This window comes from Zootoca vivipara, chromosome Z2 (genome assembly GCF_965207765.1).
Source record: "Zootoca vivipara chromosome Z2, rZooViv2.hap1.1, whole genome shotgun sequence".
NCBI lineage: Eukaryota > Metazoa > Chordata > Lepidosauria > Squamata > Lacertidae > Zootoca > Zootoca vivipara.
In genome coordinates this window covers 16540575-16563150 of record NC_142585.1, presented here as the reverse complement: position 1 = coordinate 16563150, position 22576 = coordinate 16540575, and the positions used below count along the sequence as shown (strand labels likewise).

General features: G+C 39.3%; 1 protein-coding gene across 7 annotated transcripts in view; it reads right to left on the bottom strand.

Moving 5' to 3' along the window:
- DIAPH2 (diaphanous related formin 2) overlaps positions 1 to 22576 on the bottom strand; it is a 339062-nt gene that overhangs the window by 64716 nt on the left and 251770 nt on the right. For 4 of the 7 annotated variants that reach the window (XM_088664504.1, XM_088664500.1, XM_088664501.1 and 1 more), the window contains 2 exons: positions 13648 to 13743; positions 12902 to 13227 (listed from right to left, as the gene is read on the bottom strand). In XM_088664504.1, the coding sequence (XP_088520630.1) occupies positions 13025 to 13227; positions 13648 to 13743 (299 nt within the window). In that variant the 3' untranslated portion in view covers positions 12902 to 13024. Of the gene's footprint in view, positions 1 to 12900; positions 13228 to 13647; positions 13744 to 22576 lie in introns of those variants that run through there. The other 3 variants (XM_088664505.1, XM_088664506.1, XM_088664503.1) reach the window with 2 other exon arrangements.

Here is a 22576-nt window from a genome sequence, read left to right as displayed (position 1 = left end):
GTGTTTATAGTGGCTAAGCCCATAAGCAGAACATGAGTGCAATATCTCCCTCCTATTCATCATCAGCTGATGCTTAGAGCATATTGCCTCTGTTACTGAAGGTAGTAAGTACTAGTCATCATGACTAGTCATCTAGATCAAGGGAAGTAATCGTACCACTGTATTCTGCTCTGGTCAGACCTCACCTGGAGTACTGTGTCCAGTTCTGGGCACCACAGTTCAAGAAGGATACTGACAAGCTGGAACGTGTCCAGAAGAGGGCAACAAAAATGGTCAAAGGCCTGGAAACGATGCCTTATGAGGAACGGCTTAGGGAGCTGGGTATGTTTAGCCTGGAGAAGAGAAGGTTAAGGGGTGATATGATAGCCATGTTCAAATATATAAAAGGATGTCATATAGAGGAGGGAGAAAGGTTGTTTTCTGCTGCTCCAGAGAAGCGGACACGGAGCAATGGATTCAAACAACAAGAAAGAAGATTCCACCTAAACATTAGGAAGAACTTCCTGACAGTAAGAGCTGTTCGGCAGTGGAATTTGCTACTAAGGAGTGTGGTGGAGTCTCCTTCTTTGGAGGTCTTTAAGCATAGGCTTGACAGGCATATGTCAGGAATGCTTTGATGGTGTTTCCTGCTTGGCAGGGGGTTGGACTGGATGGCCCTTGTGGTCTCTATGATTCTATGACTATTAGTCATTAACAGCCTAACTCTTCCTGAATTTGTATAATCCGCTCCTAAAGTCATTCAAGTTGCTGGGCACTGCTAGATCTTGCGGTAACAAATTTACCTGCCATGTTGTGGTAGCAGTAACTATGTGGAGGTGGAATAAGTACTTCATTTTGTTTGCCCTGGACCTTCAGCTTCATTGTATGATCCTAGTTCTAATATTATTGATATTTTTTCTGTGTTTTATGCTTTTATAATTTTAATTATTCTATTCTACACTGTCCACATATTCTTTTTATGAGCTGGCAGTTCATAAACACCCTTACAAACAAACAAACAAACAAGAACAGAGTTACTTTTCTCTATCCAGTTTGCATACAACATGCATATTTTTTAGACTTTTCAATCCCTTTCCTAGTGATCTCGAACATTGACTTTGCCTTTTTCCTACAGTTAGTTTGCTGCTGTGCACAAAATATATTTTTCTGGTCAGTAACCATCAGTTCCAGATTCCATCAATGTATATATGAGGTTAGGATTTATTATTATATTTGTCCCTTTCTATTGACAATATCTGCAGTTTTGCATCGAGCGGCAACAGGAGGAGGCCCAGAAGGGAGTTCCTTCTTGAAGCATGGTCCTCAGCAAGTAGCTGGTTGTACTGACCCTTAACACTAACCCTGCTTGGTTATGATACATTCCAGGCCTCTGATTCAAACACAGCTGCATTTTGTTTGAAAGCATAAGATGTAGAAGGACACAAAACTGTTTTGATTTCTATGATATAACACATTTGGTATTGAATAGTACAATGCATGCTAACTGTAAGAAAGATGTAACCTTGAACTTCCAGTACATAATGAGAATGACTGAATGCATAGGAATGTTGAGTACTCTGCAGGATACACTGTTTCTCACTTCTGTTGTCCTTCATCATTGAACAATATATATAGCATAATATAAATGTTCCTCTGGTATAACAAAATCATCATGTTAACATTAGTATTCATGCTTCTAATAAAAGATGGTTGGCCTTCAGCCTTTTGCTAGAATTCCAGCTATGCGCAGTTCCATAATAGTAAGCATAATAGTGCAACGAAGTATGTTTTCCCTTCTGCTTTTTCTTTGACAAAGAATGTGTAGGTTAAGAGATATCTCTTAATTGTGAAAAAAAATGTGTAATACAAAAGCACACTCCACAATGTTCAAATAGCCTCTCATGAATTAAAAATGAATTGCTTCCAGCCAATAAATGCCATGCCAGCAATCTAGTGTACCAAATGCACACATGTATATCAAGTTTGATTAGACTAATAAAACTCAATATTGTTAAATTCAAGAAATCTTCACTATTATTGCTTTTATGTATCTTTTATGTATCTAGCTAAGTGATAGTTTTATGTTCTCCATGAATGATAAATTATTTGAAAGCTATTTAATGAATGAAAAGTATTGTACCACATTTTATTTTATATAGAACTCTCCATATGGCAAGCCTATAAAACACAGCATTTCAGGAGAGGCCTAAAAAACTTTTAAGGATTAGGTGCTGGACACTGATGATCAGCATAATAATAACCATCAAGGAAGGGAAAGTCTGAATGAAATCAATAAAAATGAGAACCAAGACAGACACCAAATGCTGCAGTGAAACAAAGCAAGTATAGCTGCTGTGAAAATAACACCCCAGATCTCTCAGTTTGGCTGGGGACTATAGGACAATGATGGGTGAGTGACCAGCACACTATTATGGCAATAAATATGATACTAAAGATCCAATGCCTATGACCACACCAAAAGCATTGAAATAACTATTAGGTGAAATGTCTTCAAAACTTCTGCTTCAAATAGGGGAAAATATTGAATGTGTGAATAAATAAATAAAAACCCACCAAAGAAGACTTTGGTAAATCTCTGTTACATAACATGAAAACAAGTTCTATCAGCTGATTTCACGTAAAATTATATTTGTGAATCAGGCAGCATAATCCCAAATTGGAAGCCTAAGGCCTCTCATCACTTGAACAAATGTAGCTGTCTTATATGGAATCAGCCCATTGCTTCATCTAGTTCAGTACTGTATGCCCTGACTGGCAGAGGACTGGGTGATAAATCTTGCTGAAGAAGTTGTTGGCAACTAAAGCTAAGCCCATTTAAAATTTTACACTTGCTTGCAACTGTTATAGAGTTACTTGGTTTTATTCTTCTCTCTATAATGCACTTTGCCTGATTACTTACTTACTATTGTTGCAAATTGTAGCATTTCACTTTTTTAAAAAAAAATCTCATCTGTGAAGAAGAGAGTAACCGTCTTCATGTTATCAATCCTCCTTATAATTTGGAAAATGCTTTCAAGCCTCCTGCTGTGTATTTTTAATGCACTTCTGACATTCATGCAGTTCTTTAACCAATTTCCTTCTTTCCTAGTTTTTTTTCTGAATTCAACAATGTGTGTGTGTTGTGTGCTGTGCTGTGCTGTGTGTGTGATTGAAAGAGAGATAGAGAGAATGTACAACTCAGCTAAGCAGGGAACCATCTCTCAAGAGCAAGAGATTTGCTGAACATTCACATCTCCATGATTTTAATATGCTTAGTGTACTATTACAGTGTTTCTCAATGTGAACATTACATTTTCATCATATGTGGCTCCACAAAGATAGAAATGTTAAAATTTTGAAAACTGGACATTTGAGATTCATTGTCTCCCAACAAGAGACAGACAACTACATAGATCAAGAAGCAAATAAGCCACAGGAACCAGAATCATAGGTATGTGAACTTAGATGTCAATTTCACTATGTTCAGTGATGCCTACTTCTAAGTGTGCGGTGTAGCAATGATGAAGACTGAAAACGTACTATAGAAGTAATCAGTTAGCTAGCTATCTTAATTTTAACTAGGACTTATTAATAATAATCATAATAACTTACTGCAATGTAAGGGCTGCAGCATTCCCCACTTCCAGAAAGCCATTTTGTAAATGATGCTCAGAGTAACTTAGGAATTCTGTAGAATTCTGCCCCTAGTCACACAGTTCTCTTTGTCAAGCACAAAATAACTACTGTCAACTTACAACTTATGTGGGGGGTTATGTTCCAAGGATAGTGTGTAAATAGTATATGGCAGACATCCCCAAACTGTGGCCCTCCAGATGTTTTGGCCTATAACTCCAATGATCCCTAGCTGACAGGACCAGTGGTCAGGGAAGATGGGAATTGTAGTCCAAAACATCTGGAGGGCCGAAGTTTGGGGATGTCTGGTATATGGTCAAGACAATCCTTTAAAAACCGGGAAATGACCCATAGAGCACAGTACTTATAGGTGCATGACAATTGTTTTGCTCTTTTGCTCTTGATGTTGTTTCAAGAGAGGAAAGGAGGACAATTTAGGGTCACCAATAGCCACTTGCAGTCAAAGTGGTTGTCTGTGGTTCAGCTTCAGAGGTTGATTGCATGGGCTCATTTGCTGCTGGTGGTTTTTTTGGTGATAAATATGGCAATTGGGAACTTCCACTGCTGTCTCTTGAGTGGATCAAACATTTATTGATAAGGTCTCAAAATGTCTGTAATTCCATGTGAGATTGAGGATTTGTTTCATTGGCAGATTAAACTGAACAATCAAATCATCTATGTGCTTTACTGCTTGGAAGACTTGAGCAAAAAAGCTGAATTTACTCAAGTTAAATGCACATATCTTGTACAGTGGCACCTCGACATCCGAACGACTCAACTTCCGAAGGTTTCGACTTCCGAAGTCGACAAACCCGGAAGTCTTTTCACCACACGCGTGGTCGGCGCCTGCGCAAAAGCATGAAATCGTGCTTCGCGCATGCGCAGAATGGGCGCTTCAACAACCGAAGACTTCAACTTACGAAGACAGCCACAAAACGGATCGTCTTCGTAAGTCGAGGTACCACTGTACATTCAAAGTCTGAGGCTGGGAATATTTTTTTTCAGTTTAAAGTATTTTGGATAAAAGGTTGCTAGCAATATGTATATCAGTCCCATTAAAAACATTTTTGGGAACTGATAATGCACAGTAAAAATGGAGAGCAAGAGAACGAAAATTATTAATAAAAAGAAGTGCTTATATACTCGAGTATAAGCGACCCGAATATAAGCTGAGGCACCTAATTTGACCTAAAAAAAAACCTGGGAAAACTTATTGACTCGAGTATAAGCCGAGGGTGGGAAATGCAGCAGCTACTGGTAAATATCAAAAATAAAAATAAATACCACCCTATGCCTTTCCCAGCTGTCGGCAGCGGGGTGGGGGGGAGAAGTGGCAAGGAAGGATCCCTTCCTCACCGCTTCTCCCCTCCCACCGCCTCGCACAGAGCAGGCATAGGACAGGGGTTTGGAGAGTCACAGCGCAGCGCTTCTCTGAACCCCCATCCTGTGCTTTTCTCCACCATCGCTTGCCTCACTAAAATATAAGCCGAGGGCAGCCTTTTCAGCACATTTTTGGTGCTGAAAAAGTAGGCTTATACAGTGGTACCTCAGTTTATGAACACAATTGGTTCCGGAAGTCTGTTCATAAACTGAAGCGAACTTTCCCATTGAAAGTAATGGAAAGTGGATTAATCCATTCTAGACGGGTCCGCGGAGTACTCAACCTGAAGCGTACTTAACCCAAAGCATGGGTGTAATTGGTTCCGGAAGTCTGTTCATAAACTGAAGCGTTCATAAACTGAAGCGAACTTTCCCATTGAAAGTAATGGAATGTGAATTAATCCATTCCAGATGGGTCCGCAGTGTTCGTAAACCAAAAATTCGTAAACCGAGGTGTTCATAAACCGAGGTTCCACTGTACTTGAGTATATATGGTACGTTGGAAGGAAAACAAGTTCATATAATCCTTTCCTAACATGACTTTCACTGAAGAGAATTTGCCAAAAAGCTGCCTTCTTTCTAATTAATGTGCATTGTGCTTCAGGGTACATAATACTGACAATATAGCCAAAAGCAGCTTACATTATTATGTACCATATGTACCATAATATGCATTCAAAAGAAAAATGGAAATTCTTACTGTGAATTTCTATTTCCAGGGTTTCTTGAGGGTTTCTTGTGACAAAGGTGAATCTCATTTTTCATAGGGCACAGAAGTGGTTTTGCCATCCTTTTGCCCTAATCTAGTCTGATTGGGAATGCTTGTGGCACACCCCGGATATGAGGAGAGCTGTGAATTTCTACCTGGACAGGCCTTTTTTTTCTGGAAACCAGAAGCACTGTTCATTTCTTTTGGGGATACTTGGAGAAGTGCCTCTGGGTGGTCTCACAGCTCATTCTCTGAGGAGGGCTGCTACTTCAGCTGCATTCAAGGAGTTTCCCTATTCTGGATATTTGTAAGGTGGCTACTTCAGCCTCCTTGCCTACCTTTCCAAAGCAATACAAGGTTGATTCCTGAGTGTCTGCAGTTGCTGCACTGAAGTAGATGGTGCTCCAGAGGGTATTTCACCCATTACCTGCCTTTAGGTAGCACACCTTGAACGCTATCGCTCTTATATGTCCCAGACTTGGAACTGCCCTCCAGGATCCCTGGGGAGGGAATGGAAATTCTTACAATGATTTTCTATTCCCAGGGTTCCTGGAGGGTAGTGCCCACATAGTCTTCTGGAAGTTGCTTATCGTTCTGGGATGTTGGGGTGGCCACTTTTGGCAATTAGAATTAGGGCTGCCTAGGGTGGTGCTGTGGTCTAAACCACTGAGCCTCTTGGGCTTGCTGATCAGAAGGTCAGCGGTTTGAATCCCCGCAATGGGGTGAGCTCCCATTGCTCGGTCCCAGCTCCTGCCAACCTAGCAGTTTGAAAGCACACCAGTGCAAGTAGATAAATAGGTACTGCTCTGGTGGGAAGGTAAACGGCATTTCCGTGTGCTGCTCTGGTTTCGTCAGAAGTGACTTAGTCATGCTGCCCACATGACCAGGAAAAACTGTGGACAAACGCCGGCTCCCTCGGCCTGTAAAGCGAGATAAGCGCTGCAACCCCAGAGTCGTCTGCAACTGGACTTAACTGTCAGGGGTGCTTTACCTTTACCTTTTTAATAAAAGTGTGGATGGTCTTTCTACCTGTTTCCTGTCCTTGTTATCAATATTATTATGTTTTGTTGCCACTTGTGCAGCTTTTCCTCCATATTAGTAGAGAACAGTGTATGGATGGATCATCCTTGATCTGCCAGCTGGAATGGGTAGAATGGGATGGCTCTTCCCTTAAAAAGGTTCTCTGATGGGAACCCTGCCTGACTGGTTGGTGGGAAGAGTTGAAACTGCCCTCCAGGATCCCTAGGGAAAACTATCTCTTCTTTCCATCACTTTTTATAACTGAACACAGTTATTTTCTTACTTTCAAGCTTAGAAAGAACTGTCATCTGGTTGTTAACAAATAAACAATGGTAGCAATCCAATTTGTGCACAAAGCTCTCCACTAAATTGTGAATCTACTTGAAACTGATTTTCATCATCATAAAGCTTTTTTTGGGAGGTAGGCTCCCACAATGTTCACTTTTGTTTCTCTTTTGCATGAAGCTATGGAATAATCATCAGAAAATTTAGAACTTGAATACTGTAAGTATGATGAGTACATACAGCACACTGTATTATTTCTGTCTAATTGAGACATGAGCTAACTAAATGAAAGTGAAATATCTGATGATGATTCCTGACATTTTTTATTTTAACTATTAAATTTGTATACTGCCCTTCATCTGAAAATCTCAGAGCAGTTCTCAGCATTAAAATACACAATAATACAAAAAAAAAACAAGGTATGTGCCATGGAATATCCAGAGTGAGGAATTAACTTTGTATTGTCAAATGTACACCTACAAGTTAGGGAAAGGCATGTCCATCAGCCCTCTGTCTCTCAGCTATTCTTAGTGTTCACCCAATGAGGCAGTATCTACAACAGAGAGGCCCTGCCCCTGACCTCAGCTTACATATCTTCCCCACTCAAGCTGTGTGCAAGCAGGCACAGACTATGCATCTGTGTAACCTGCCTCTACTCCTCTCACTTCAATCCTCCTCTGGTATTGGGAGACAGTGAAGCAGGAGGGGTGGGGGCAAGATGAGGAAGTGTGAAAGCCCTTGAGTCTACACCTGACTTATCTCTCCCTCCTCCTGCAACTGTTCTTCACTTTCCAATCCTGCAGCTTCTCCTGCCTCTGACTCTCATCTTCTGGCTGTTACTCTTAGAATTTTGAAAGTGTCAGACATAGCTCTAGTGGCTTTAGCCCAAACGTAGCAGAGTTTTCCTGCACAGCGCAGAAGCTAGTTGAGGTGGAAATGACTAGTCGGCTAGATGCAGAATAACTATTTACAGGATTTATTAAAAGAAAATAAAAGCAGCAGAGTTTCTGCATACAAAGCAAAGCAAAATAAATCCCCCCTCTCTCTCCAACCACACACAGCACTCCTACTCCTAACACCCAACAAGAAACAACTGTGCTAGCATTCCTAGATAACAGAGTTCAGTGCTGGTCATTAACCAATCAGAGAGTAGTTTCCAGGTCAGGCAGACCTTGGCTTTCTGCCAAGAGTAAATTGACACTGCCTTGAGTTAATTGTGTGAAGCAAGAATATGTAAGTTTCCCATGAGAACCAATTAACAGAAACCGAACAGTTACATGTTCCCTCAGTTCATGTTTCCCTTCTTCCAAGTCAGTATCCAACCCCTCTCTCCCAGTGTCCACTCATCAGTATCCAGCTTCCACTCCTCGGTGTCCAGCCAGTCCCTGACAGTATGGTTAATTGCAGTCAGACCACTGTTATCCAGGCAGAGTTATAACTTACACTGATAAATGGCTTCATGCCACATGACTTATACTTTCAGTGACAATCAAGGAACACCCCTAAGGTATCTACCTGCTAGAATGACATAATTGAAATTTTAGGGGAAATAGACCCCCTTTCAGTTCAGGTTGAATGCTACTTACCTGGGCAGTTCAGTCGCATACTAACAGTGCCTCAGACTAGTATGCTTTGAGTCTTAATGCATTGCTGCTAATCCAGTGCATTATTATGCCAAGGCATTGACAAAAAGTATGATGTGTCACAGATTGATAGGACTGATAGGGACAAGGACTGCCTGAATCTTTATTTCAGAAAAAGAAAGAAAAAAATGAACTAAAATTTTCCCAAATGGCTATTTCTTGGAACCTCCTACAAAGTATTTATCAAGCCAAATGATTAAAATGAAGTCAAATAATTAGAAATTACTGATTATTATTTATTTATTATTATTATTTAAAACAAAGGTATCTTTATATTTTTCTCCATCCAAACAATGATTAAATCATGTGCTAAGTAAATATATCTTCCCAAGACTGTTGCTTACAACCAACTCTTCTAAGATATATAATTTAGTTCTTACTTATTTTAGAACTATTACAAAATAAGCAGCATGAGAAATTGAAGTAATTTACTGAATATAGGTTTTTATATTGCCTCAGGACAGTTCATGGATGTCTGTGACTAAAGCAATTACTAAATAACATTTTTTGGGGGGATATGATTATAAATTACATGCATTGAAATGGGCTGAAACATATAAAACATATAATAGACCTGTTAGTGATAAAGAACTGTTTTCTGTTAATTGAGCACAAAGCATTGTTAATCCAAAACAACGTAATAATCTCTTTCTAAAAAATAAAGCAAGCTTTGGTTTCAAAAGACCATGGGCTTACATTTCAGTAATGGACTAGATGAGAGACAATGAACTAAAGCAGAATCCAGACAGGACTGAGGCACTGTTAGACCAGATGGATGGTGGGTTGCCTGCTCTTGATGGAGCTATACTCCCTCTGAAGGAGCAGGTACGCAGCTTGGGGGTACTTCTGAATCTATTGCTGTCAACTGGGCCTCAGTAGCACAGAGTGCCTTCCATCAGCTACGGCTGGTGGGTCAGCTGCATCAGTTGCAAGGGTATCGTAGCTCTGTTCTCTATGCTCTGGTAAAGCCCTAGGTTAAATTAATGCAGGGCATTATAGGTGGGGCTGCCTCTGAAATGATCTAGAAACTCCATCTGGTGCAGAATTCAGCAGCCAGGTTGCTCATTGAAGCAAAATCATTTGTGCATATAACACCAATCCTGGCATGACTCCATTGGCTGCCAGTTAGTTTCTGTGTCCAATTCAAAGTGCTGGTTTTGAGCTATAATAATAATAATAATAATAATAATAATAATAATAATAATAATAATTTTTATTGTTTATACCCCACCCATCTACCTGGGTTTCCCCAGCCACTCTGGGTGGCTTCCAGCAATATATCTATATATCTATATCTATCTATAAAATAAAATGTCAGACATTAAAAACTTCCCCGAACAGGGCTGCCTTCATATGTTGCCTAAAAGTTGTGTAATTTTTTTTATCTCCCTGACATCTGATGGGAGGGCACCACTTAAAATGAGGCTATTTAAAGCCTAAAATGGCTCAAGGCCACAGTATCTTAAGGATCACCTCTCCCCAGATAAGCAAATCAAGGCTCTGTGATCATTATCTGAGGCTTTTCATTGTGTGACCCCTCCATGAGAAGTCCAGGGGGTGGCAACACGAGAACAGGCCTTTTGTGTGGTGGCTCCATATCTGTGGAATGCTCTCTCCAGGGAGGCTCACCTGGTGCCTTCATTACATATATTTAGGCACTGGGAAGAAACATTCCTCTTCAACCAAGCTTTTGGCTAATTAAACAATCTATGACCTTTTAAATGTTTGGTATGGGTTGTGGTTTGTTGCTATTATTTTACGTATTTTGTGTTTTTATGTTGTAAATCACCCTGTGATCTTTGAATGAAGAGCAATATAAAAATTTAATAAATAGTAATAGATATGAAGAATTAATATTTTTTTAAAGTAAGCAAGACTTAAGGAACCAAATAAAACCATATAAGCAAGAGATGTTTAGTATTTCTGAAGTGCAACACACTTATGAGAAACATGAACACAGGGCAAGAACTTCATTATCTTCAGCCACATAATGCGGAAGGTATATGTTACAGCTATAAAAGCATTCCCACATAGACCCCAGCTCAAAAACTAGGTCTGCATACACCATGAAAAGGACCTTTATATACATGATGATATCGTAATTGCCAAGGCAAAATTCTAGAATTATAACAAACTGGAAAACCCACACTAGCTGGAATATCTGCATAAGAACGCCAGCCAGATGGGTGGGGTATAAATAATAACGGTCCATGGCATAAGAACTGGAACGCTTGCATATTTATGAAATTAACTGCTAATCTAAAAATGGGCTAACAACCCAATTCTATGATTGTTTATTTTGAAGTAAGTCCTGCTGGGTGCAATGCTGCATATATGTCGTTTACCTTCCTGCCAGAGTGGTACCTGTTTATCTACTTTTCGAACTGCTAGGTTGGCAGGAGCTGGGACATAGCAATGGGTGCTCACCCCGTCATGGGGATTCGAACCCCTGGCCTTCTAATCAGCAAGCCCAAGAGGCTCAGTGGTTTAGACCACAGGTAACGGCTAAACAGCCATAGTATGTACCTCAAAGCTATAACTTTGCTGTAATTAGAAAGGGGGAAATGATGGCACATGGTAACACTGTAGCTGTATTTCTGAACTAGGACACTCCTAAAAGGGCAGCAGCTATTAAGGTTTCCAGAAATGTAATTCGATGGTAAAAGATTTAGCAGCTTAGTGGATTTTTTTAAAAAAGAAAAATTGTTAGAAATGTGAGGGGGGATGCTTAAACTAATATTAGAGGGAATATATTTCAGAATTGGTCTTGTTTTATAATCTCATAGCCTGAGGCTAGGATAAAAGGTCATGGATAATTGGTGAAAGAGTGATGGATACTGTTCAACATATGTCATTTTAAGAAGTTTCTGGTATGACAGGATGCTGGCAGAATTGTTTAAAGGAGAAGGGATTTCACTATCATTGAATCATTAAACATGAAAGCCAGGTAAGATTCAAATTCCACATTTAAAATACTCGTCCCCTTTACAATATTTACATAAGTAGGAGAGAGAGAAATTGTGACCTCTTAAAATATTTCAGTGCCAGTGTGATTTAATCATATATCATGTAGATGTGCAGTAGATAGAAGAGCAAACATTTTGCTCACATGCAGCTGACTGAATTACAACAGTCAAAATCTCAGTGAATACATAGGGGGCACTTTTCCTTTTTACAGCATAAACAGGCAGAAAGTTTGTGCAACAATATTTAATTATATTTCATTCAGTCAAAATCAAATAAATAAACCATTAGTTTGCTGTACCATGTTTTGTAACATATGAATGGACACCTGAAATACAGTTTTTACTATTAAATCTGTATGTCTAAACCTGTATTAGGATACAATACTGAGCCCTTGGGAAAGGTAGGCATGCAGTGTCAAAAGTACATAAAAAGAAGCATGACATATACACTTTATTTTGTGGACTTGTACCTCAGACACCTGCACTTCAGACTACAATAAGCCTTTAATATGCACAAACTAATATGTGACATTTACAACACATTATGGTAGGATCAATACTACAACTTTCTATTTGAATTTACTCTACAGGGCAATCAGTAGGATTTGTGAAGGCTATTTGTGAAAATATTAGACAACGTAAACTGATTAGAAAGTAAAGAAGCTAAGGAAAACATATTCCTTTGTCTCAACAAAGAGAATCCTCCTTTATACCTGGGAGCATTCTGTCTTATCTATGTATCAGAAAACATTTTAGCTAATACTATTTCTATAAACACAGGTACACTGGATACAATTCCACCTCCGAGTCAAAGATTACTCATAATAATCTTCTACAATAATCAAATTTGTTGACAGCTTACAATTTTGTAAGATTGCATAAGGAGTCTGTCCCCCGGTTCCCTTTCATTATCATATTTAAAATTCCTAGAAATTTCATATGAACAGGAGTTGAACAAGGAAGGAAGGAGATGTAACAATCTTCCTCAGCCCCAACTACAACCAATGAAGGCTAATATTCCAGGATCTAACAAAGGAACAAGGAAGCATTACATTGCATCTCTGTCCTAGAATTCTGTAGAATTACAATACAATCTATTGCTATCTTCAGCTGGTAAATTATACCCCACTCTCCCTGTGCCTATATTGAGACCTAGCACTAAACCATCTCTTTTTCTTTGCAAAGTAAATATATACACAATAGAAAATGGGCATATAGTAAATATTAACAAATGGTTAGCAAATATGTATGCATTTTTATATTCATAGATCACTTTTAAGTAACACTAAAGTAGGTTATAGTCTTATGTGCACAGATAATCATAAGCCTTGGGTTCACCCATTCCCTTCTTCCTCGTCCTCATGTACCACAACTGAAACTTCTGATCCTAGTGTGTGGAAATCAAAAGGTCAATTTCCTCTTCCAACTCCTATATTTGTGCCTTCAGTCATACCACAGTCTCTCAAGCTAATTCCTGCTTCAACTTCAAATGCTTTCTCCTCTTTTCCAAGAAGTCTGCGCAGAGTGTGTTCTCCCTCCCCACTGTAAGAGTTGGCTGAGCAGGCACAGGATGCTTCTTGGCAGGACCAATCTTGGATCAGTAACTGCTCGACTTAAATATACAAAGCAAGATATACCTCTGCAAAAATAGATTGACTGATGCCAAAGTGCAGCAAGCAAATAAACATAATCTAACTATAATAAAAATTAACAATTCCCAGAGTCTAAAGATTTTGGCTAAGTCAATTTAATTATGATGATGATTTTCAGTGATGTTCCACAAACTGTGGAGTGTTTATATATTTATATTTAATGCCCACAGGGAACCCTATGTTCCTTTCTTTTTTGCCCTCTACAATTATCTGTAGATACAGTTAGAATTTTAAAAATTGTGATTGCATACACATGTCCTGCTGAGCTTTCACATGAGTCAAAAACAGTAATACAAGCTTTCCCCAAACAGACTCCCTTTCTCCCTGACTTTGAACATTAGATACATTTCCTCACCCCCCAAGTTCAGTAAATGTCCTACCCTGAGTTCTTGGCGTTCGTTTCCTGCGATCCCTGAATGCTGCCCCAGATTGCAGTGCCTCAAGTAGATTATCCATCACTCCTGTCTCGTCGCCCTCTGTGAATAGCAGAGGAAGTAAAATTAATCTCTTTGCAATTAAGGCTATAACACAGGGAAAAAATATGAAAAGAAAAAATAGGGTCACATTTACATAAAACCACTAAATTAAAGACATATATTTTACTGTAATGAAAGCTGTCAGTTTCATGTTACACCATTGACTAGTTTGTTTATGAAGTTCTATTAAACAAAATTGATGCCAACCTCACTCGCTGTTCTTCTGACTTTAAGACCTTGTCTCCTGTATTATTGATGACATGCTCCATATGCAAATAAACAGGTGCTGATCAGGAACATCCTTTGCAGTCCTAAGTTTCTTTTGAAAGATCCCTACGTAAGCCTGCTTAGCAGAATTGATGCACATGAAGCAATTTGATACACTCATCAACACCAGGTGAACTTCCCATACGTTTTAATAAGGAGCAAAGACATAACTGCCATTCCATTCAGGAATGGAGCTCTTCCATACATGACCTTCATTCACTTTAATAGCAGGGGTAAATACACTGGAACAAGCAAAACAAATTATTAATCTGCCACATATGCTGAAGTGAATGGGAATGCAGGGAATTCATTTTTAGTCCTGTCAGGTACCCAAGGTCAAGCTTTATACAACTGTTCTCTCTCTCCCACACCCATGTTAATACTTTAGGCAGACACAATTATACTAAAACTTACTTATTCAAATAAAGAACCTGCAAGTGAAGACCGATGAAAGGATATATAACGTTCTCCAAATCCATAGGCAGAAAATAATCCACCACTTTAAGCAGTGAGGGCTGGGGTGTGTGTGTCTTAAAATCTCTTTTATCCCTAGTATACTAAGGGAAGCTGGTTAAAATGATTTATTTAATTATTTGTCCAATCCTCACTTGCATGGTTAACACTTCATGTTTCAATTTGTTTTGTTAATAAGGTCTTGGAGAGGTATGTAATAATGCAAGACACACAGGGCAGAAACAGCTATAAGTAGTAGAAGACCAATGATTCATGATACTTATTTGTTCCCACCCACATTATAGGCTTATCTGCAAAAGCTAACTATATACTCTGGAAGCAAGTAACAAGAGTTTGATATTATTATTGCTATTTTTATTCTGCCCATACCTATGACTTGTCTGTAATCAAATACAATGTAACTTTACATCACTTTGATGCAACTTGGATTATTATGTTCAGCATCCTGAACACCATTTAGTGAGATGAATAAAAGTAACATTATACATAAAGTTTCCAAACATGCTTTCAGTCATACACACACATTATAGACACATATATTTTAATGGGCATTAAACGTACCTGCCTACCTGCCAAATTGCAGCCTATACACATATGAATATTTCAAATATAAATGACAGAAATGTTTACAGACATATACATAATCCGTACACACCTCCATTACAATTTTATTTCCTTGTTCATTATGATGCACTACATGGTACAATGGTAATCTGTTTGGGCCAAAATGATGTAATGTTCTCCATGTCAGAAAGTACTATCTCAAAATGGACACATGATCTTCATCTTTAGAAAAGCACTTGATATCACTTCCATGGGGAAAAGTGAACCATTTCAGAAAGCTGGTGAGATTGTATATCTGAACATTCATCCCCAAACACAAATCCTCCCAATACACAGAAAACAAGGATATCACCAAGATGACTAGTGTCAGTGCTGTTTTTCTAGAAAAAGAGATGCCAGAACTCACCATGAATGCCTCCCTTGTTCTCTTATAATGGCAACTGGCACCAAGCAGGTGATCTCACACTTGCCTTTAGAAATTATAGTTCTATGAAGACTCTACCACCTGATTTTTGGAAGGTTTAGAAATCATTACAAAATAAAAAAAATCCTTCCAGCAGCACCTTAGAGACCAGCTAAGTTTGTCATTGGTATGAGCTTTCGTGTGCATGCACACTTCTTCAGATACACTGAAACAGAAGTCACTAGTTGCTTATATATAGTGAGAGGGTGGAGAGGGGTATTACTCCCTCCTTGTGGTGGGAGTGGGTGATTGACTGACTGATAGCTGTTGACGACTGTTAATGACTGCAATTGGTCTTACAGGAAAAACCAAGGGGTGGGATGGCTAAAGATAGCTTTATCATGTATAATGAGATAAGAATCCAATGTCTTTATTCAGACCTGGTCTCTCCATGGTTTTAAGTTTGGTAATAAGTTGCTGTTCAGCAACTTCTCTTTCCAGTCTATTTCTGAAATTCTTTTGTAATAAGACAGCTACTTTGAGATCTTGTATAGAATGTCCTGGGAGATTGAAGTGTTCTCCTACTGGTTTCTCTGTCTTGTGATTTCTGATGTCAGATTTATGTCGCCAAAGGATAAATGGACAGAAATCTAACATCAGGAATCACAAGACAGAGAAACCAGTAGGAGAACACTTCAATCAGACGCTTCAGGTTATAGACTCCACTAACCCAGAAATAGTACCTCGGAGGGGTGGGGGGGACTGGGCTAAGCACTCATGGGAGCCGGAACTCCTGGAGGCCCCCCATGCGAGCACGAACGCCATGATTAAGAAGAATAATTAGATTTAAAACCATGGACATGCTTCAAAGGAAAGGGAAGAAGATACTGCCAGGACTTTATCAGCTTCTGAGTGAGAAGAGCCGAGAGAGTATTTTATCAAGAGAAAAGAATGACTGGGGCGGAACGAAAAGGGAAGTGAACTTTCTATTTTCATATTTTAAGACGTACATATAACTTTCCTGGACGGACTGCCTGACTATTTTAGACAAATGAGAAATGGAAATGAACTGTGTGGCATTGGATCTTATTTAAATAGAGGATTATCATCTGGTATGATTTTAGAAAATGTTTTTTTTTAACTGGAAACCCCCCCCCTCCCCGGAACGTTTATCAGTACTGCCTGAATGCCGCTAACGAGTGGGATTTACGAGCTGTGGCGTCTTTGGAATCTGAGAGCTAATTGTGGTTTAATCGGAGTCTCGGACTGCAGGGTTCAGCAGAAAGGTGAGGAAAGCTATAAATCAATTACGGCCCCTCGCTAAAAAGCTGTTCTCTCGCTAAGTTCATAATCAGTTTGGAAGAAGAAGGTACATCCCGAGGCACTCAAGATGGCGCTGAGTTGTGGCGTATGTGAAAATTGATGGATAGTAGCAGCCAAACGGGAGTCTCAGAGTGCGGGGACCAGCTGAAGGACGAGGAAGGCTGTAAGTCAATCATAAGAGGTTATACATAATGTGAAACAGCTGTTCCACGCCAAAAGCTGGACTCGTGCAAAATCTATAAGAAGTTTGGAAGAAGAGTGCATAGAATCCGAGATTCCTAAAATGGCGCTGGTTTGTGTCGGACTGTTGACGTGGCAAGAAAGGCATACTGGACTAAGAGAGATTTATGGGGAGGTTGGACTGGATAAAAAACCCACACAGGAAAAATGGACAGTGTTAAATCTTGTTTGATGCTTATCTCAGAAGCTGCGACGAAAGATAAAAGAGAGAGGAAAACATCTAGAAGGATTATTGAAAAGATTGGGACTATGATGGATAACAGCAAGATTTTGACAATAGGATTAGGATGGCAATGTTAACAGCTGCTTAAAATCCCAGGACTTTGGAGCATGGGGAGTCGAAAAAAAAATTGTTTTAAGGATTTGGCATAATATTTGGCTTAATTGATATGTATATGTATAATTGGATATAATTGAAATAATTGAATTGTTGTTTTTTTAATTGGAAAATTTAATAAAAAAGTATTTATAAAAAAAAACAAAAAAAAACAGAAATAGTACCTCGGGTTAAGAACTTTGCTTTAGCATGAGAACAGTAATCACGCGGCGGCAGCGCAACAGCAGTGGGAGGCCCCATTAGCTAAAGTGGTACCTCAGGTTAAGAACAGTTTCAGGTTAAGAACAGAGCTCCAGGGCTTCCTGTTTCCGGCGGTGAGAAATGGCTGACTCCCATACAATTGGACCTCAGCCGTGCCAGTGATTCAGGGCTGATATGGGGGTAATTAGTCCTGGCAGACTCCCCAGGGTGGGGGAGGACTGTCTCATAGACCCACAGATTGTCCGAGATTGTCAGCTTGCATCAAGGTGCAAGCAGCAGCATTGGGTACCAGAGCACAACATGGCTGGCACTTTCTGAAGCCACTCTCATAGCCAGAAATATCTGTTTGATAAAATAATTAGATTTGGACAATAAATAGACATAGTCTGGACCGAAGAAGACTGAGAAAAAACCTGTAGAATTGAACAGCCCCTGGTGTTTAAGCTCGGACATCATGGTGTTTGGATTATGGAGTTGATTGGTACATTCTTTTTTCTTCTCAATACCTACAATTGTTTTTCTACGCCAAGCCTCATTAAGAAACCTTTAAAAAAAAGTACAGATGGACTACTTCTATTTATAATTAAGTATTCAATTGTGCAGCTTTACTTAGACTTGAAAGACTTGATAAAGATAAAAGAAGAAAGAAGATGGTACTTGTTAATATGAACCAGCACGGAAAAATGAGAGTCCCTCCCTTCTTAGAGGGAAGTGGGAGATGCTTGCTGGCTGACTTTGTAGTGACTTGAGACAATAATTTGGGATAACATACAGGGCATTTGTTTGCAGAATTTCTTCATCTGTTTGCAGAATTTCTTCATTACGAGTGAGAAAGAAGGCTAAATTGATGTCTAGTAGCCCCCCTTCTAGGGCCCAGAAGGGGGGATTATGTGGTCTCTGAAAGCTGATTGATCACCAACTGACTTATATCTGTGGAATACAGCTCATTTACATTGCAATATGCAAACAGTATGCTTAACATCAAACAACAGGTTTGGACAACAGCCTGGATTGGAATAACTTAACAACATGAGAGTTTCTGCATCATTAAACTCTAAATGATAGACTTGGCCTGGATTGGAAGATTGGAATGAAGTCAGGAAAAGCTGCACTGGCAAATAGACAGTTGGAAAAATACATATTTACAAATAAAGCTGTATTCGATGGATGAAAGGATGTAATATTTCTGACATGATTGACAATCACATAGCCAGGGACAGAGTAATTTAAAGCGTTAAGATCAGAATGTGGAAAATTTGAGAACAAGAAGAAGGCAGGAACGAAGATATTGGAGATATACTTCAAGAAGTCCAGACTATGGGAAGCCGGGAAAAATTAATAATTAATAATTTGGACTGTAATTTGATTTTTTTTTTAAAAAATGGTTTTTTGTTTTTAATTGGATTATGATTATGGATATGTTAATTGGCTGCTTTTATTGAAAATAAAAATGATGAAGCTATAAAAAAGCAGGGAGAGTGATCTCACTAATGGGAATAGTTCAAATGCCGGACTGATAAAAGTTTGGGTTGGATCTGGGTGATTTGGCCAGAGCAGAGAAAGATAGAATACCTGAGAACATGGAGCACAGCAGCAAAAAAACATGCCTCAAGCACTTGTGTTGAATGTGCAGTTGATGACCACTTCAAAATGGCAAAATTCAGCTAAATCATACATGAAGGATGGCCACTGAACCTCTGAAAAAGGGAACTGGAGACTACTTAGGAGACAAAATTGATGCAAAGCTGGACGATGAAATGACAAAATTGGAGAAAGCACATGGTAAAATGAAAATGCCTTTCATACAAGGTCTTGGAGGGGAAGAGGAGGATTAAACCATAATTGGTCATCTGGATCTGGCATTGATGTAATTGATATAGGGGGAGGTTTGGGAAAACTTCAGTCCTGCCTTTCTTCAGTTCTAACAGAAAGCATTTGACATACAAATTGGAGTGAATTCAGAGAATGATGCTACTAAATTTATGGTACTCTCTCTGGGAAAAGAGTGGAAGAAACGCGAATGGAAAGTCCTGGAGGAGGAGATTAGAATACTAGGAAATGGAATTTGAACATATGGACCTGGGTGAGAATTAAAGGATATGTAACAATAAAAGAATTGTGGAATATTATTCCAATATGTGATCACAATGGAGAGATTTCAATATGGACATGGATGGAAGAATGTACTATTACTTGATATGGTGGTGGGAGTTGGTATTAAAGAAAAAACCATGCTTGATATTTACCAATAATAAAATCAATTCAGGAACGCCTATACTGAAGAACTTTAATACAGTGGTACCTCTCGTTAAGAACTTAATTCATTCTGGAGGTCCGTTCTTAACCTGAAACTGTTCTTAACCTGAAGCACCACTTTAGCTAATGGGGTCTCCTACTGCCGCCATGTCAACGGAGCATGATTTCTGTTCTCATCCTGAAGCAAAGTTCTTAACCTGAGGTACTATTTCTGGGTTAGCGGAGTTTGTAACCTGAAGCGAGGTACCACTGTAAAATCCTTACAAACTGAAAGCTTTCTTTTGCATCATTCTAATTTGTGAAGATAATTTTAGAATAGTTCCTCACCACTCTAGAAAACTGCAGAAGTAGGGAAATTGTGAATAATGGTATGTACAGTTTGGTAAATGGCTGCCTGTATTTGCCCCATGCAAAAACACCACTGAAGGTAGAAGATCACTCTTTTGCTAATGCTATGAGCTGCTGCTTCAGCAGAATAAATTCACAAGAGAAAGACATGAGAGTCTTAAAAGACTGATAATCTGTGCTCAGAATCTGTTGCTGCAATTTATATTTCTTTCCTCACAAATGGTAGCTGGGAATGAAATAATGTTGAATTACTCCATTCCATCTTTAAAAAAAAATACATGAAAATGTAATATTCATTTAAGTGTACTTTTCATACTAACAACCAGTCCTCTGCAAAGTGATTTTCTATTTAATGCCTCAAATGTCTTTCAGTATAATTTAGAAGCAAAGGGGAAAAATGGACTGAGGGCTAAATGCTAGAAGCACTTTTATAAGCTGGTTGCATCACCACTAAACCTTGCTGCTAAATGTTGTTCTCTTAAAGTGGCATTTCCCAGTTCTCAGCTACGCAACTCAGCCAATTTAGAGATGTAAAAGACTCCGCTCTGCTATGCACCCAGTGATAGTTTTTAGCAATTTGTGCATGAACAGAACAGGCTGTTAAAGGTGGAGACCGAAGAAAGTGCTCATCTGGCACAGTAGGCTTCCAAACTTAGTTTGGAAGACGTAACAGGGTCACAACCCCAGAGTCCTTCGCGACTGGACTTAACTGTCAGGGGTCTTTTACCTTTATCTTTTTAGATATACCAAAAGTATGATGGCACATTTTCTCAAAAGTATTGTTCTTCAAGATGGCCCATTAAATGTCTCTTGCAGAGACCCTAAGTGCCCCCTGTGTTGAAGAACAGTAAAATTTTGGCAAGAGGTTATTTAAGCCAATGAGCCTTGGAATATGCCTCAGCCAACTTTCTTTTCTTCATTACTACTGCTTGAATTAAAAGACTTAGTATTCCAGGAAAAAAGAGCTAGCACTTTTGGATTCTAGTGAAAGACTGGGAACTACATAAAAACAGGAACTTGTAAAATAATATATTTATATAGTCTGACTGTAATACTTACTGCTGATTTTGACTTAGTTACTGAATTAAGAGGCCTTTTCAGTTATCACTGTTTCAAATAGTAATCATAATACTTCCAGGGTTAACCGCAAAGGAGATCATAATACCTTTGCATTGAACACAGATGCTTACCTGAGGTTTTGGTGATGACATTTATCAAGGAAGCATTCATAAATGTGCCTTGAGAACTGAATTATAAGGGTTACCTCAACAGCTAGATTTGTTGAGGATTAATTTCAACAACTTATTATTTATATGCCGCCCATCTGACTTGGTTGCCCTAGCCACTCTGGATGGCTTCCAACAAATTAAACCATCAAACATAGTAAAACATCAAACATTAGAAACTTCCCTAAACAGGGCTGCCTTCAGATGTCTTCTAAAAGTCAGGTGTTTATTTTATTGACATCTGATGGGAAGGTGTTCCACAGGGTAGGCAAAACTACCAAAAAGGCCTCGTCTGGTTCCCTGTAGCCTCACTTCTCATAGTGAGGGAACCTCCAGCTGGCCCTCAGAACTGGAACTGTCCCCTCCTGGAATCACAGAAAGCAGTGGTTCCAGCTCAGCACACCCATGACAGGGTGGGGTGCTCCCTCTTTCTGGCTTTGGCATGGTGGGAGGGGTTATTTCCTGCTGCATGAGTATAGGTGGTGCAGGCATTGTTGTTGTTGTTTAGTCGTTTAGTCGTGTCCGACTCTTCGTGACCCCATGGACCAGAGCATGACAGGCACTCCTGTCTTCCACTGCCTCCCACAGTTTGGTCAAACTCATGTTGGTGGCTTTGAGAACACTGTCCAACCATCTCGTCCTCTGTCGTCCCCTTCTCCTTGTGCCCTCAATCTTTCCCAACATCAGGGTCTTTTCCAAGGAGTCTTCTCTTCTCATGATGTGGCCAAAGTATTGGAGCCTCAGCTTCAGGATCTGTCCTTCCAATCAGCACTCAGGGCTGATTTCCATCAGAATGGATAGGTTTCATCTTCTTGCAGTCCATGGGACTCTCAAGAGTCTCCTCCAGCACCATAATTCAAAAGCATCAATTCTTCAGCGATCAGCCTTTTTTATAGTCCAGCTCCCACTTCCATAATCACTACTGGGAAAACCATAGCTTTAACTATGCAGACCTTTGTCAGCAAAGTGATGTCTCTGCTTTTTAAGATGCTGTCTAGATTTGTCATTGCTTTTCTCCCAAGAAGCAGGCGTCTCTTAATTTCATGACTGCTGTCACCATCTGCAGTGATCATGGAACCCCAAAAAGTAAAATACCTCACTGCCTTCATTTCTTCCCCTTCTACTTTCCAGGAGGTGATGGGACCAGTGGCCATGACTTTAGTTTTTTGGATATTGAGCTTCAAACCATATTTT